General features: G+C 33.5%; 1 protein-coding gene across 1 annotated transcript in view; it reads left to right on the top strand.

Moving 5' to 3' along the window:
• The window catches only part of RNGTT (RNA guanylyltransferase and 5'-phosphatase), a 313058-nt gene that overhangs the window by 94899 nt on the left and 200128 nt on the right, over positions 1 to 18031 (top strand). The window contains exons 10-11 of the mRNA XM_002922658.4: positions 5615 to 5686; positions 10810 to 10974. Of these exons, the coding sequence (XP_002922704.1) occupies positions 5615 to 5686; positions 10810 to 10974 (237 nt within the window). The remainder of the gene's footprint in view (positions 1 to 5614; positions 5687 to 10809; positions 10975 to 18031) is intronic.

Raw genomic sequence — 18031 nt, 5'->3', positions numbered from 1 at the left:
ATTTTATATTGAGACTGAGAGGAGAATGTAACAGTTAATCACCAAAGTTAATAGCAAGAATCTTGGAAAAATGGCGTGACTTTTCAGCTGTTAATTTTTTTTGTAAAGGAATATGCATACTCATTGTTGAAATTTTACAAAGTGTACATCACAAAGTAGAAAAACTCAACTCTCAAGAAGAGGTTACATTTTAACATTTTGTTGTATTTTCAGTCATTTTGTTGTGTGTTTAGTTACAGAATGTATATAATCAATATATATATATATATATAGCTGACATTTAACATATGCTATGTATCTAGGGTTCCGTCATTTTCCTTCATTCTGAAGCACTGCTTTAGGATTTTTTAAAAATTTAGTTTTATTTTTAAAAATTGAAATATAATTCACATACTATAAGATTCATCCTTTTAAGTTGTATAATTTGGTAGTCTTTAGTATATTCACAAGATTGTATAACCTGTACCCCTATCTAATTCCAGAACATTTCATCACCTCGGTGGACTGTGATAATTAGAATCAAGTGGGCCTTAGTTGAAAGGATTTCGAGGAATGGGTCACCTTTGAGATGAGCTTTGAAGGTCTACAGGTTTCCAGAGAACAGTTAATTACTTCCTCTCATTAAAACCCTTCAATGGTTCCCCACTGCCTATATCATGAAACCAAACTACTAAACTTAATCTTTATATCTGGGCCATGCCTATGTCTTTAGCATTGTCTTTGATTGTGACCCTTGAACGATATGCTCCATGTATACTGAGCTTTGGACAGTTTACTCAAAACCACCATTTTTCATGCCTTTGTAATGTAATTTGGCTCATTTACCATCCTTCTAGGAAATATCTGCTTCTATCTTTGAGGATTTGACTAATGGGTCACAAAGTCTTATTATCAAACCTTTCTGTTATTCTTCAGTTAGAAATAACTACTCCTTGTTAAGCTTATACCATATGTCCTTATTTGGCTGAAATAGTATAGGTTTATATCTCTTGTCTTGGTGTAGTTATTAATAGGAATCTGTTTCATTCTCAGAAGTATTCTGATATAGACAGTAAGCTGCATGGTCACTCTATATAGCCATCTATTGTTAAAACTTGAATTCTTCATTGAACGCAGCTACTTATATATTTTCTTCTCTTCCTGGGACTCTTCTTTGAAGGTAGGGACTGTATGCTTAATTTCTACAGCATTTAGAGCTATATCTAATACATAGTTTGGGCTCAGGAAATATTGGATGGATAGGTAGAAGGGTGGATACCTGGGGACTTCAAAAAAAGAAAATGGATGGATACCTGGGGACTTCAAAAAAAGAAAATGGAATATAGAAAAGTACAGAGGATGGGAAAGTCAAACATGTGGAATTTTTAAAAAAATTATTTATTTATTAATTATTTATTATTTATTTATTTATTATTTAATTAATTAATTATTTATTTATTAACTTACTTTTTTGGTGGGACCCCTAATGAAGGATTTAAGCTGCAAGTTTCTCCATAGCAGCCTGGAGCAATTGCTGACAATGCAGCAATTTCTAACAAATTCTTGAGCAATATGAAGTTGATGTATCTTGTAGTTTTCTTCAGGTTTTTTTATGTTTAGGGTTTGTTGAGCATCTTTTATCTATGGGTTTACAGTTTTCCTTAAAAGTAGAATTTATTTTGCCATTATTTCTACCCTTCACATGTTTGAAGATTTGTTTATTGTTCTTTTCATTTAAAAAAAAAAAAACAAAAAACAAAAAACAAACAGGAGCCTGGGTGGCTCAGTCAGTTAAGCGTCTGCCTTTGGTTCAGGTCATGATCCCAGGGTCCTGGGATTGAGCCCCGCATCAGGCTCCCTACTCCGCGGGATGGGGGGCCTGCTTCTCCCTCTCCCCCTGCCTGCTGCTTCCCCTGCTTGTGCTCTCTTTCTCTCTGTCAAATATAACATCTTAAACAAATAAACCCAACCTTTTTTCTGTTTGATTTCGGATAGTTTCCATTGCTGTGTCTGCAAGTTCACTAATCTTTTCTTTTGCAGTGTCTAAATTGCTCTTCATCCCATCCATACTATTTTTCACTTCAGGCATTGTAGTTTTCACCTCTGAAAATTCATTTTGAGTCTTTTTAATGTCTTCTGTGTCTCTACTTGGCTTTTTGGAATATATGGAATACTGTTATAATCACCTGCCTTAATTTTCTTGCCTGCTAATTCTAACATCTTTCTTAGTTTTGGGCCTATTTTGATTGATTTTTCTCCTCTTTATGGGTTGTATTTTTTTTTTCTTTGCCTCTTTGCATACCTGTTAATTTTTTACTAGATGCTAGACATTTTCAAGTTTACCTTGTTGGGGTTTGATATTTTTGTATTACTATATTTTTGAGGTTTGTTCTGGGATGCAGTTAATTTACTTGGAATTGGTTTATACCTTTTGAGTCTTGCTTTTAAGATTTGGTAGATAGGCTAGAGTAGAGTTTAGTCTAGGGATAATTGTTTTCTGCTGAGACAGGATCCTTCCGAGTACTCAATGCCCTGTGAATTAATTTGGCTGGTAGGAACAGGCATTATTCCCAACTTTCCCTCCAAGGCTTTTGAGTGGTTCTTTTCTCATGCGTACTCTGCTGAACATTGATGGAAGTCTGACTGAGGGTATTTATCATTCTTTATCTGGAGATCTCTCTCTCTGTCTCTGTCTCTCTGTCTCTCTCTCTTACACTCTCACTCTGCCCTGAGAACTCTAGTCCTTTTGGTCTCCCTACACAACTTGTTCTATTTTTTTTTTTTTTTTTAACTCAGGGAGACTGCTGAACTTTACCTGGGATCCCCCTGCCTGCACTGAAGCCTGGAAACCCCTTGGGCTATAAGTTGGGAAAATTCTAGTGCTCATATAGTTTATTTACTATCTTCTAGAGATTACTGTCCTTTATTGTTGGATGTCTGGTGCCTTGGAAATTATTGCTTCCTCTATTTTGTCCACATCTTTGGTTGTTTAGGTGGGATGATAAATCTAATTCCTGGTTCTCTGGTTTGGTTAGGAGAGGAAATCTGTTTTTCCTTCTTAACTGGGTTTTATTAAGAAATTTTTTTTATTTAGTGTTGTGGTAAAACCATATAACATAACATTTACTGTCTTACGTATTTTTAAGGCTACAGTCCAGTAGTGTTAAGTGTATGCACATTTTTGTGCAGCAGTTCTCCAGAACATTATCTTGTAAAACTCAACTCTGTACCCATTAAATAGTTCCTCATTACCTGTACACCTGTGAGAACCATCATTCTACTTTCTAATTCTGTGATTTTAACTACTTTAGAGACCTCATATAAGTGAACTCATATAGGATTTGTCTTTTTGTGACTGGCTTATTTTCCTTAGCATAGTGTCTTCAAAGTTTATTCATGTTGCAGCATGTGATAGCTTTCCTTTCTTTTCAAGGCTGAGTAACATTCGGCTACATCTGTATACCACATTTATTTGTTCATCTGTTGATGGATATTTGGGCTGCTCCCACCTGTTAGCTATTGGAGTAATGATGTTATAAGCATAGGGGTGCAAATACCTCTTCAAAACCCTGCTTTCAGTTTTCTGAGATATATACCCAGAGGTGAGATTGCTAGATAGATCATATGGAGGACAATATTAATTTTTTGAGGGAACTGCCATACTGCTCTTCATAGTGGTTGTACCATTTCACAGTCCCAGCAACAGTACCCACGGGTTCCAATTTTCTTAGCTAAGTTTTAAGCTTAGGTATTTTATGTTTACCTACTTTTCTGTAGCCTAGGGTAATGATGGCAGCTGTGGGGAAGGGGGACGTTGTGGTGGGAAGGTCATTTGGGAAGAACTCAGCCTAGTTATTGGGTCTTTTGTTAAAATCACTGGGTTCTGTTCTTTTTAAAAAGCTTTTAGTGAATGTTTTCTTCAGCTAATTGGGAGCCATATATCATTCCAGTAATGCTCAGGTTATTTCTTCAATTCATTGTGGAGTGTAGGCATCTTTCTTCAGGCAAAAGGAGTATTGTGCTCTTTTTATTACTCCAATCAGAAGAGAGAAAAAAGACAGGAATAACTGCTGAGTTTGTTTCTATCTACATTTGAATGTAATAGTGACAATTACCAAGAATTTGTCATTTTACAAGTAGGGCTTCTGGGGGTTTAGTGGGCTTCAGGGTTTAGCTGAATCCTGCTGTGCCTTTTTGTTTTATCACAGCCTTGGTAGTTTTCAGTTTTTAATGGTTACTTGTATATTTCTTTTTACTTGTTTGCTGATAATAAATTTTCCTTTTTGCCATTTTTAATGTTCAAAGGAATATATGTTTTTGCTCATTTCATCAGGTAATTTGGGAGAGAAATTCTGTGTGTCTGTTATCTGAACCTGGAAGTTCACTTAACTTACATCCACACATTTTTGACAATAAAATGAGTTGAAACCTGTTTTTGGTGCCACCTGATGGTTCATAAAATTCTCAGATACAAGTATTTAAGTAAAAATATTTAGTAAATAGTTTAAGATAATGAAGTGATTTAAATTATGCCATGTGTTGGGTTCAGGATGATAACCATAAATAAATGTCTGCAGAATAACAAATACATATTTGGGAAAGTAATTAATTAATAATAGTTTCTTAAAGTATATCTGTCCTAAATCAGAGTGTTCTTTGTAATTTTAAATGGTTGTTTGTGGATTTCCTGTCATGAAATTAGATAACAAAAACCCTGCTTAGTTTCCTGGGAAGAATATGAGGAAAGAAAAATAATTTTAGGTCAAAATGTATTATTAATAATTAAAATTTTATAAAATATTGCATTATGTACCTATAATCTTTTTTAAAAAAGATTTATTTATTTTAGGGGGGGTGGAGAGAGAGAGGGGAGAGAGGGGCAAAAGGAGAGAATCTCCAAGGAGACTCCCCGCTGAGCACGGAGCTGTATGTGGGGCTTGATCCCATGAACCATGAAATCATGACCTGAGCCAAAACCAAGAGTCAGGCACTCAACCGACTAAGCCACCCAGGCACCCCTATCTTTTAATGTCCTTTATCTCTTTTTTGTGAAAGTGCAGAATTTAAGTTTTTTTTTTCACTTTATAGCTATGGTATGTAATATATTCTCTTGTCCTGTTCTCTTTGATCAGAGTAGAGGGACGGGACCAAGAAAGACCGCATGGGTTGCATGGGGAATATATTTTATAATAAGGGCACCATTTATACCTACAGATTTTGTGGTGTAGTTGGCCTATAACAAAATTTAAAGCAATAATGATTTAACAACATTATTTTAAAAAATATTCCTCATATTTGGAATTTAAAATTTGTACTTTCTTCATTCTAATAGTTGCTTAGAACTCAAACATTAAACAAAATGTAGCATAGTAATTCAAATAGAAAAAACATAATGAGATATTGTCATATGATTTTATTTCAATACAGAATAAATTCATGACGGAGTTTTGGGATGTTGACAGTCTGTTGATTTGAAATGGGTATAAGTGTGTTCATTTTAATGTTTCATCAGGTTGTATATATATATATATATATATATGGTTTATGTGCTTTCTGTGTGTATGTTTTATTTTAATCAAATTGAAAAAATTGTCATTAAAGTATGAAGAAACTTAACCTTCTCTTTTCTTTCAAGGAAATGATTATTGACAGAGTAAACGGACAGGCCGTTCCTAGATATTTGATATATGACATAATTAAATTCAATGTAAGTACCTTTAATATAATTTATAAAATAAAAATTGTCCCTGAGATAACAGATACGTTTTTACAAATAAAAAGTGTTACTGCCTTAGAGATGGTAGGGAAGAAAAATTGTGACTCTAGTTACTCATCTGATACCTTAATAATAATTTTGCACATTCCTTTGTCTTTAGATTTTGTTATATACTTGAAGTGAGTAAAGAAAAATAGTTTAACTGGTAAAATAAGACAGAATTTTATAAGATGGAAACTCTTGGTTTTAGTTATCCTGTACACAAAAAAAGGAGTCCACAGGTTTTATTACTCTCACTTAAAAAAAAAGAGAGAAGCTGATTATGGGTATTGAATGTATAACTTTGGGGCACAAATATGCTATTCATGAGTACAGGCAGGAAACTTAAAAACAAAATACAAAATTCTGTTATAAATAGATATCAAAAAATAGGAATTTTATTTTCTATCCATTTCCTATAGTTTTAGACAAGCCAAGAATCTGCCTGTTCATGTTTAATTATAGTATCAGTGTCTAAATTATTTAGGCAGTACAAGATGACTTCTGTAAATGTGAGAAACTCTTTCAATAGTGTACATCTATGAAAAGGTATAATCATTCCTCTAGATATATATTATTCAAATTGCATAGTCATTTAGTATTCAAACGACTGAAAGCAATTAAGAATTCTGGAATTAAAAGTGTTGTTTAAGTTTTAGGATTTTGAAGATTTATAACAAAATTTTTTAAGAGTTCTTTTTTGGAGTATATATTTTAAATTACAGTATTGATATTCAGGATTGCATTAATCCACTTTAAAGGCATTTTTTTCCTGGAAATTTTCAATGTACATATTTCAATTTCTGTTAAATTTATAGATTTCAAACAGTTTCCTATTTAAGAGACTCAAGGTCAGAAACCATCAAATATTAATTTTGTGTGTTTGTGATTACTATATGCCTCAGAAGTAATGCTTTCTAGAATTGGCTTACTCTTATCACAGATTTTGGAATAATGTTCATTGGCCCATAGTGAGACATAGAGGGTGGGGGTGGCATTGTTTTGTTGTGAAGGGGACAATTTTGTCTCTGCCTTTTGACATTGAGCTCTGCTTTATTTAAAAAATTTTTTTTAAAAGATTTTATTTATTTGACAGAGAGAGAGAGAAAGAGAAAGAGCACAAGCAGTGAGAGCAGCAGGCAGAGGGAGAGGGAGAAGCAGACTCTTTCCGCTGAGCAAGGAGCCCGATGTGGGACTTGACTTAACAAACTTTCTAATTCTTTAAAAAAATACGAAAAATTTCAGCGTATACAAAAGTATAAGTAATAATATGAGGAATACACATGTAACTGACCACCAGATTTGTTGAAAGCTTAACATTTTGTCATTTTTACTGCACTTTCTTTTTAATAAGAAATCATTACAGATCCAGTAGAAGTTTCTCATGCACACCCCACTTATTCTGTTTTTGACCTTCTTACCCAGAAGCAACTTCTACCCTGTATTTGATGTTTATTATTTCCGTGAATGTTTTTAATAACCTTACTACCTATGTGTGTGTCCATAAAATATATGTGGTATTGTTTTGCAAGGTTTCTAGTGTTCTATAAATACTGTACTTGTGCTGTGGTACTGAGCATTTACTCCACATTATTTTGTTGAGATTTATCTGTATTAATACACACAGGTTTAGTTCATTCACTTTAATTACTATTGAGTATTGCTTTGCATAAATATACAGAATTTGTCTTCCTTTTGATGAACGTTTGAGTTTCCACATTTTGCTGTCATGCTACTGTTAAACAGTTTACATATTCTTGTGTGCATACATCAGAATTTCTCTAGGACAATTCTCATTCTTGGGATGTAAGCACCTGAGGTGTTTTTAAAAAGCACAGTTCCTCACCCCTACCTACATCATAGAGATTCTGACTGAATTGGCACCTTCAGGTGTATTTGCTACGTTGCTGAATTCCTCTCAGAAGTAGGTGTAACAACTTACCACAGTTGGTATTACCAGAGTTTAAAATTTTTGCTGATTCGATGAGTGTGAAATGGCATCTGATCTTGTTTTAATTTGCTTTTCCATTATTACTAATGAAGTTAAGCCTGCTTCATATGTTCGTTTTTACTTGTTTGGATTTTTCTTTTGAGATTTAATTGTAAGTTTGAATAATTTTTCTATTTGGTTGTCAGTCTTCTTAATGTGTAGGAATTAATTATCTTTCCTGCATTCTGATCTTTTTTTGGTTATGTATGTGACAAACAGTATCTTTTGCAAATTAGTATCTACTGAGGCATGGGAGTTTTTCATTTTCATGATATCAGACTTACTAGATCTTCTCAAAGTTTGTGCTTTTATGTCTTGTTTAGGAAATTCATATTTTGGTGTAAAAATAAGTTATGCTTTTACTAGGTCTGTAATTATTTACTTGGTAAATATTTATTGAGTGCTTATTGCCATATTTCATTGATTTTAAAGTCACATTTTCCCTCACATTTCTGATGTTAGGATATATTTATAATTGAAAGCATTATATATTTAATTCTTTAATTTACTATGGAGCTTTTATGATTAGCTTATTTTGAATCACCAAATCAAGGTCACTATTAGAAAAAAATGATATTCTGAAAAAATAGTTAAAATCTTTTTAGTTCCCTTAGTTTATTTTGTCCAGCAAGAGTGTCATTGATCATCTTTTATATGTCAAGAGTTGTTCTAGGTATTGGATATACACAGATGAATAAGACGTAATTTCTTGCCTTTGGGAAATTTGTAATTCAGTACACTTGCCTCCAAAGAAGGCCATTTCAACAGTGGGATTTGGAAGAAAGTAGAATTTTTTGTTTATTTTTTAATCTGTTTATTCAGTTTTTGCCTGTTTTATAACATACACAGTTGTACACGTATGCAACTCAAAAATTAACGTGCATATATTGTGCGTATTTGTTAGGGTATGTATTTAAATTGGGTACAAAATCAAAAGAAATTTGTGGACCATTGATCTTAGGGATGAGAAATAAATGTAAAGAAATAATTATAATAGTATAACAACAATAAAGGTATGTCAGAGATACAGGAATATATGAAAATTACTGGAGAGTTGAGAGTATTTCAGTTTAACCAGGGTATAGGTGAGTCAAAGAAGTGTGGACTCGCAAAGAAAGTTATGTGGATTCATTTTGAAGGATAGAATCACGGAGGTCAGGAGCATTAGAGATTATTAGTGTACTTGATGAGTGTTGGGATGTGGGACACAGCAAGAAATGAGAATAGATTGTTGAATAGGGGGCCAGGTGACTTGAATAAGTAAGACATTTTAGCTTAGTTCTGGATGTAATAGGGCACTATTGAAGGGTTTTAGTTAGGGTAATGATAGGATCACACTTTCATTGTTTTGAAAGATAACTCTAGTGGAAGCATGGGTAGTATTTGAAGTGAGAAAGAATTCAAAACTAGGAAGCCAGTTAGTTAATAGTTATCGAGTTCTTTCTGTTGTCTTTTTTCAGTGATTTTTTTTTTTTTAAAGATTTTATTTATTTATTTGGCAGAGATAGAGGCAGCGAGAGAGGGAACACAAGCAGGGCGAGTGGGAGAGGGAGAACCAGGCTTTCCGCTGAGCGGGGAGCCAGGCAGTGCTTGATCCCAGGACCCTGGGATCATGACTTGAGCCGAAGGCAGACGCTTAACGACTGAGCCACCCAGGTGCCCCTTTTTTTCAGCGATTTAACACTACCTAACGAATGCTTCCTTTCCTATAGGCAGCATAGATTTGAAGGTGAACTTGCTTTCAATTTTTTCTTGTTGTTTTGGTTTATATATATATATAAGTAAAAAGTATTTAGGAGAAAATTTAGACTAAGTATTTTTAGACAGTTGTTAGACTATTTTCTTAAAAAAATGGACAACTTGCTTGTTCCACATTAACTTTATAGGGGTCTGAATTCATCTAATAGGTCTAATAAATAAGCCTAACATGTTAGATTTTTCAACCTTGTTGGTGATGTAGGTGACGTGGAAAAGATTACACATGGAGTTCATGATTAGTTGCTGATCTTTCCTCAATACATACCTTTTACAAACAGTTGTATGCCTTTGTGTAAAGGGAACATATACTACCTCATACCTAGGTCTCACTTGCTTTGTCTTGCTCCTTCTTCTTTGCTGAGTATCAAAATTGTCATCCTTCCAGTAGAAAAAGTCATCCTTAAGGCATACAAATACTGTCACCTATTTGTAAGCGTTAGGTTGTGTAAATGTTAGGTTGAGTAATATAGATTAGAGAAGAGGAAGAAGATGAAAAGGTGAGAAAAATTCATGGAAGGGTGTCCAATTGCAAAGTAAAGAAGAGGGGTACTTGTTATGAGCTGATGCTACTAATCTGGATGGTTACTGTCATCCAGATGAAATGTTAGAAGCTGTATTATTATATGCATTAAGATAGGGTAAGTCCCTACCTTCAATTTACAGAAAAAGTCTATGCACTTTTTACTTTATGGTTCAGATCATCTATACCACATATATGTACCCTTTTGTCTATAACTGTATATGGAGAACTTTCTTTTTAACTATATGATTGACAGTATTATGGAGACTTTGTTCTATATTAATTTTTAGAGTTGAGGGTGTATTTGTCTAATAATTATCTTTTACTTATTGATGGCTGTAAAGCATTAGCGCTTTAAGCAACAAAAAACATTATAGGTGATTGTGTTGCTTATTTTGATGTGTTATTTGCTTATACTTTCCTGAATTATGTGGATTGTAGTTTTTTTACAGATTTTACTAATTCATATAATTTTACTAATTCAAGTACTAAAATGATTAGTGAGTATATTAATACTTTAATTCAGATGTGAAAACTTCAGATCAATTTATATTAGAGAAGATTTATACCACTCTCCCATACTATTTTATGCATTTATAATTTTAAAATAAGTAACCGTGTATGTGTTTAGGTGTGTTTAATTAGTGAAATCAGGACTGGCATGTGTGGTTGTGCAGGCTGTGCGTTGGACAACTCCAGAGGATGCTGTTTATGTAGACTGCTATGTATACTGTGACAACCTTAATAATTATGCTGATAAGATAGTTTTCAGTGTTGAAATTTAAATAATTGTCTCATTTAATTCAGGCACAGCCAGTTGGAGATTGTGATTTTAATATTCGTCTGCAGTGTATAGAAAGAGAAATAATAAGTCCTCGACATGAAAAAATGAAGACTGGGCTCATTGACAAAACACAGGAACCATTTAGTGTCAGAAATAAGCCATTTTTTGACATCTATACTTCAAGAAAGGTAAAATTTTCTAATTGGTACTTACAGTGTGTCATAATTCAGCTTGTGAGAGGAATATGAATGACGTTTTACTGCCCAGTTGTCTTGATTTTTTCAGAAATTATTTTAATTGAATATAGCACTATTCTGGACAAATGTGCAATTCCCAAGTCTTCTCCAGAGTAAGATTCTCAGTGGTAGAAACTTAAATTGGGTTACTTTCTTGTTTCTCATAATAGTTTTTTATTCATGGGTCTGTGTTATGTTTTTTAAAAAAACTAAACAGTAAAGAATGGTATAGTGTGAAAATCACCTGTTATGCCTTCTGAAGGTCACCGGTGGTTGGTACATACTCTTATTTAAAAAATTCATTTGCATGCACACATATATTGAGAGTTTTATTTCTTTCTATTGTTTTTTTATTATAATTTTTTAAATTATTTTTTTATGTTAATCACCATACAGTACATCCCTGGTTTTTGATGTAAAGTTCGATGATTGATCAGTTGCATATAACACCCAGTGCACCATGCAATACGTGCCCTCCTTACTACCCATCACCGGCGTATCCCATTCCCCTACCTCCTCCCCTCTGAAGCCCTCAGTTTATTTTTCAGAGTCCATAGTCTCTCATGCTAGGAGAAGAAAGGGATAAAGAAAGGAGGAGGGGTAATCAGAAGGGGGAATGAAGCATGAGAGACTATGGACTCTTTCTATTGTTTTGATACTTAAAATACATCATACTGAATCTTCTTGGATTGTTGTTTTTTCATTTAACAGTGTGGCTTGGAAGTATTTCCAGGTCAGTGGTTAGACATTATTTTTTAACTGCTACATAGTATTTGACAGTAAAGGTGCACCATGAAATTATTATTTTTTGGAGAAGGGTGGTTATGATAGAATAATATAGGAAATATAGCAACATATGCAAATCCTTTCTAGTATAATCCCACATGCTAGATGATGTAAATTTTTGTTCTATCTTACCTGCTTCTGCTCATACCCACTTAATTTGGTATTAGCCCTTGGATATAATAGTAGCAGTAATCCCAGCACTGCCCAGTGCCTATCTTTTTTCCTGTCAAGGTATATATAGCTATCATTCTGTTTTTATTGATATTTTGCATAACACCTGCTTGGTGTGGAACTGATAGTTGACCTCTGCTGCCATGATCTTCCCATAGTTCACTGCTTGCCTTTTGTGTCTGTTGTGGCAGCAGGGATATTATCAGGTCATCTACTTCTGTGCCCTGCCCAATCTGTAGGGTAAAAATAAGGTCCACTGACAATTAACGTGGGCCACGTCATTGGTGAAAATTTGCTAACTGGAGCAATGTACTCTTACAGAAATACTTCTGAAATTATAAATCAGTGTAAAAGTTGGGCAGAAGCCACATGGTTTCAGTTTGCATTCAGTTTAAAAAAAAAAGAACTAACTTGCCAGCTTGTGCTGTCATAATTCAATTTCAGCATTTAAGAAAATGTGTCTTAGATTGTATATTTCTTGAGTCAGAATCAGTGCTACTTAGAAATATTTGCAGTGGGTGACTATTAGAACTATTCTTTAGGGATATGAAGCAGTTGAGTTGAACAATTTTTCATGTAGTTTTTCACTAGAAAAACCTGTTCTTTTTTTCTCTTTATTCTTAGCTTATAAACCCCTTTAAAAAAATCCTAGGATATTCTCTTTTTAAAGGAATTCTAGTTGGAATTTTAACTATAACTCCCTCCCCCCACTTTCCAGTTCTTACTGTTTTGTTCCTAGTATCCAGAAGGAAAGTGCATTTTGTAGCAGAGTTGGTCTAAAGGGTAGGACTGTAGTAACACCAGGTATAGGATAGTAGCTGCAGTTAACAGATTATTGCTGTAGAGATTCTTAGTATTTTTATTATTGCTAATGGGAATGGGTGAACTAGTGATTTATGAATGATAAAGCATTTGCAGAGAAGTATATATCATTTTTATGAGGAATACTAGTTTTTATATGGTTTTAAACAAAATTTACAGCTATGAAGAATGCATAGGTTTTTGCAGAACATAATAGAATTTCATTTCTGTATATCTATAAAATTGTGGTGATAGCTTCGATTTTAGGACTTTATGTGGCTCTGTTAAAAACCTATTCAATTTGTCATTTGATCTGTCAAACCCAGTGAAGAGGTAATGAGTTGTTCAGTTTTTAATTTTAATATATACATAGTTAGAATATAACATCCAAGATAGTAAAAATAAGTAGCAACTTGTCAAATTACAACTTACTTGTATTTACAACTTGAAGGCCAATTAAAAAAGAATTATTTGAATGGATTAATATGGTTTACAAAATTTTAAAGGCATGCAGCAAAGTTTCTCTGAAAGTTTCCTATTCTTTTATCACCTCAGAAGAATAACCATTGCCATTAGCACTAACTGTATCTGTCAGAATTTTCCTCTGCATATATAAGCAAATACATTTATTAATATTCTTACCAACCTTATCAAAGAGGTGATTCTTAATACACTATTCTGTGTTTTTTTTTTTTTTTTTTTTTTTTTTTTTTAAAAAANTTTTTTTTTTGCTTAACAATATATTTTGAGTCCCCTTGCCCTATTGGTACGTAGAGATCTTCCCCCCCCCTTTTTTTAAACAAATGGGCAGGTTTCCATCTTATCAGTGTACCATAATTTATTCCATAGCTTAGACATTTGAGTTGTATTTAGTCATTTGGTAGATTTTTGTTTATTTGTTTTGCATATGAATATCTGATTGTTTCTGCACCAGTTATTGAAGAGACTCTCCTTTTTTCATTGAATTGCTTTTGTACCTTTATGAAAAGTGAGCTGTCATGTATGTTTGGGTCTTTTTCTTGTCTCTCTGTTCTATTCCCTTGATTGTGTTTGTCTGTCTTTACACTATTACCATACTATCTTGATTACTTTTCAGATTAAATCTTGAATGAGATAGGATTATCTTCCAACTTTGTACTTCTTTTTTGAAGTTGTTTTGGCTATTCTAGGCCTCTGCATTTTCATATGAATTTTAGAATAAGCTTGTCAGTATGTACAAAATGCATGCTGGAATTTGGATTGGGATGGCATTGAATATATAGGTCAATTTAGGGGGAAGAATTGATACCCTAACAATGCTGAGTTTTCCGATTTATCAACCTGGTATTTCTCTCCTTTTATTTTAAAGGTCTTTAATTTCTCTCATTTTTGTAGTTTTAAGGATCAGGTTTTACTTATCTGACTTTTTTCAAATTTATTTCATACTGTTTGATATAAATAGTATTAAAAATTTCAATTTCTAATTGCTGATAATGTATAGTAATACGTTGATTTTTGTATATTGATTTTTTTCTTGCAGTCTTGCTAAACTCACTTATTCCTCTACTAGCTTTTTATAGATTTCATCTGACATGGACAAGCATGTCGTCTGTAAGAAAGGGGAACTTTTACTTTTCCCTTCCAATTTGGGTACCGTTAATTTTTTTCTCTAGCCTTTTTGCACTGGCTAGAGCCTCTTATTTAATGTTGAATGGAAGTAGTGAGAGCGAATAGCCATATTTGTTCCTTTTCTTTGTAGCAAGAAAAGTTTGTTTTTAACTGTAAAGGGTGATGTTACCTGTAGGACTTTAGCGATGCCTTTTATACAAGATGAGTTTTTAAATTTGAAAGCTGTTGATTTTAGTATACTAATTTTATACAGTTCTCATTGTATTTTGTTACTGTTTGTTAGTAACGGTTGAGTCTCTTGGATTTTTTAGGTACTTAATCATATTAAAGAAAAATATAGTTTTCCTCTTTAGATTTTTCATACATTAATTTTTCTCTTATCTGATTCAGTTATATATGAGTACAATTTTAAATTGTAGTGATAGTTACAGGGATCCTTGTCTTGTCCTTAATTTGAGTGGGAATACTTCTAGAGATTCTTCAAAGGATAATATATTGCCTTTGAGTCTGGAATCTATTTTATCAGGTTAAACAAGTGTCTGGATCTATTTTTACTGAGTTGTTTTGTTTCTAATAAAGAATAAGTATACAGTGTTGTCAGATGGCTTTTTGTGTACTATCGGTATAATACTGTTATCTTTTTCTGTTAGATTTGTTTATCTCATGAATTATATGAAAATATATCCTCATGTGATAAGCTCTACTTAATCTTAATGTATTGTTATTTTTAAAGACTTTGTTATTATAATTTCTTTAAAGCGGTTTTAGGTTCACAACATTTTTTTTTTTTTTTTTTTTAGTTTCAGGTTTTTGTTTAAATCCCAGTTAGTTAACATACAATACAGTGTAATATTAGTTTCAGGTGTAGAATTTAGTGATTCACCACACATACAATACCCAGTGCTCATCACAACAAGTGCCCTCCTTAATACACATCACCTTTTTAACCCATTCCCCTGTCTACCTCCCCTCCAGCAACCCTCATTTTGTTCTCCATAGTTAAGAGGCTGTTTTCTGGTTTGCCTCTCTTCCCACCATGTTCATTTGTTTTGTTTCTTAAATTCCACATACCAGTGAAATCATATGGTATTTGTCTTTCTCTGACTTAATTCGCTTACTCTCTAGCCCCATCCACGTCATTGCAAATGGCAAGATTTCATTATTTTTAATGGCTGAATAATACTCCATTGTATATATATAGCACATCTTCTTTATCCATTCATCAGTCGTTGGACAGCTGGGCTGTTTCCATAATTTGGCTGTTGTTGATAATGCTGGTAAAAACATTGGGGTGCAGGTATCCCTTCGAATCAGTATTTTTGTATCCTTTGTGTAAATACCTAGTAATGCAATAGCTGGATCCTAGGGTAGTTCTATTTTTAACTTTTTGAGGAACCTCCATACTGTTTTTCAGAGTGGCTGCACCAGTTTGCATTCCCACCAACAATGCAAGAGGGTTCCCCTTTATCTGCATCCTTGCCAACATATGTTGTTTGCTGTGTTGTTAATTTTAGCCATTCTGACAGGTGTGAGGTGATATCTCATTGTAGTTTTGATTTGTATTTCCCTGATGATGAGTGATGTTGAACATCTTTTCATGTGTCTGTTAGCCATCTCTATACCTTCTTTGGAAAAAATGTCTAGTCATGTCTTCTGCCCATTTTTTGACTGGATTATTTGTTTTTGAGTGTGAGTTTAATAAGTTCTTTATATATCTTGGATACTAACCACATATCAGAGACATCATTTACAAATATCTTCTCCCATTCTGAAGGTTGTCTTTTAGTTTTGTTGCTTGTTTTCTTTGCTGTACACAAGCTTTTTATCTTGCTGAAGTCCCAGTAATTCATTTTTGCTATGTTTCCCTTGCCTCAGGAGATGTATTTAGTAAGAAATTGGTATGGCCGATGTCAAAGAGGTTACTGCCTGTGTTTTCCTCCATGATTTTGATGGTTTCCTGTTTCACATTTGTGTCTTTCATCTATTTTGAATTTATTTTAGTATATGGTGTAAGAAAGTGGCCCAGTTTCATTCTTTTGCACCTTGCTGTCCAGGTTCCCGACACCATTTGTTGAAGTGACCATCTTTTTTTCCATTGGATTTTCTTTCCTGCTTTGTCAAAGATTAGTTGACCATGTAGTTGTGGGTCCATTTCTGGGTTTTCTGTTCTGTTCCATGATCTATGTGTCTGTTTTTGTGCCAGTAACGTACTGTCTTGATCACTACAACTTTGTAATATAATTTGAAGTCCAGAGTTGTGATGCCTCCAGCTTTTTGCTTTTCTTTTTCAAGATTACTTTGGCTATTTGGGATCTTTTGTGGTTCCATACAGATTCTGGATTGTTTGTTCTAGCTCTGTGGAAAATGCTGGTGGCATTTTGATAGGCTTGCATTAAATGTATAGATTGCTTTGGGTAGTATGGGCATTTTAACAATGTTTGTTCTTCTAATATATGAGCATGGAATGTTTTTGCATTTCTTTGTGTCATCTTCAGTTTCTTTCATAAGTGTTCTGTAGTTTTCAGAGTACAGGTCTTTTACCTCTTTGGTTAGGTTTCTTCATTGGTATCTTATGCAATTGTAAATGGTATCAATTCCTTGATTTTTCTTTCTGATCCTTCATTACTGATAATATAGAAATGCAACAGATTTCTGTATGTTGATTTGTATCATGCGACTTTACTGAATTTGTTTATCAGTTCTAACAGGTTTTTTGGGTACTTTCTTTTGGGTTTTCTACATAGACTGCTATGTCATCTGCAAATAGTGAAAGTTGGACTTCTTCTTTGTTGATGTGGATGCCTTTGATTTCTTTTTGTTATCTGATTGCTGAGGCTAGGACGTCCAATACTGTGTTAAATAACAGTGGGGAGAGGGACATCCCTGTCTTGTTCTTGACCTTAGAGGGTTTTTTTGCCGTTGAGGCTGATATTAGCTATGGGCCTTTCTTATTTGACCTTTATGATGTTGAGGTATGTGTTTCCTCTATTTCTACCTTGTTGAGGTTTCTATCAAAAAAGTTTCCCAGACAAACAAAAGCTAAAGGAATTTGTGACGACTAAACCAGCCCTGCAAGAAATATTAAAGGACACTCTTTGAGTGGGAAAGAAAGACCACTCAACAAAGACTAGAAAGCAACAAAGACTAGAAAAAAGGAACAGAGAATATCTCCAGAAACAATGACAAAACAAGTAAAGAAATGACATTAAATTCAGATCAGTAATTACTCTGAATGTAAATGGACTAAATGTTCCAATCAAAAGACATAAGGTGTCAGAATGGATAAAAGAAATAAGATCCATCTATATGCTCCCTCCACAAGACTAATTTTAGACCTAAAGACACCTGTAGATTGAAAATAAGGGGATGGAGAAATGTTTACCATGCTAATGGGTGTCAAAGGAAAGCCCGAATAGCAATATCTATATCAGACAAACCACATTTTAAACCAAACACTGTAATGAGATGAAGAAGGGCACTACATCATAATAAAGGGGTCCATCCAACCAGAAAATCTAACAATTGTAAATATTTATGCCCCCAACTTGGGAGCACCCAAGTATATAAAATAATAACAAACATAAAGGAACTCACTGATAAAAATGCAATAATAGTAGGGGACTTTAAAACCCCACTTATAACA

Source organism: Ailuropoda melanoleuca, chromosome 10 (assembly GCF_002007445.2).
Source record: "Ailuropoda melanoleuca isolate Jingjing chromosome 10, ASM200744v2, whole genome shotgun sequence".
NCBI lineage: Eukaryota > Metazoa > Chordata > Mammalia > Carnivora > Ursidae > Ailuropoda > Ailuropoda melanoleuca.
This window is presented reverse-complemented; position numbering and strand designations above follow the sequence as displayed.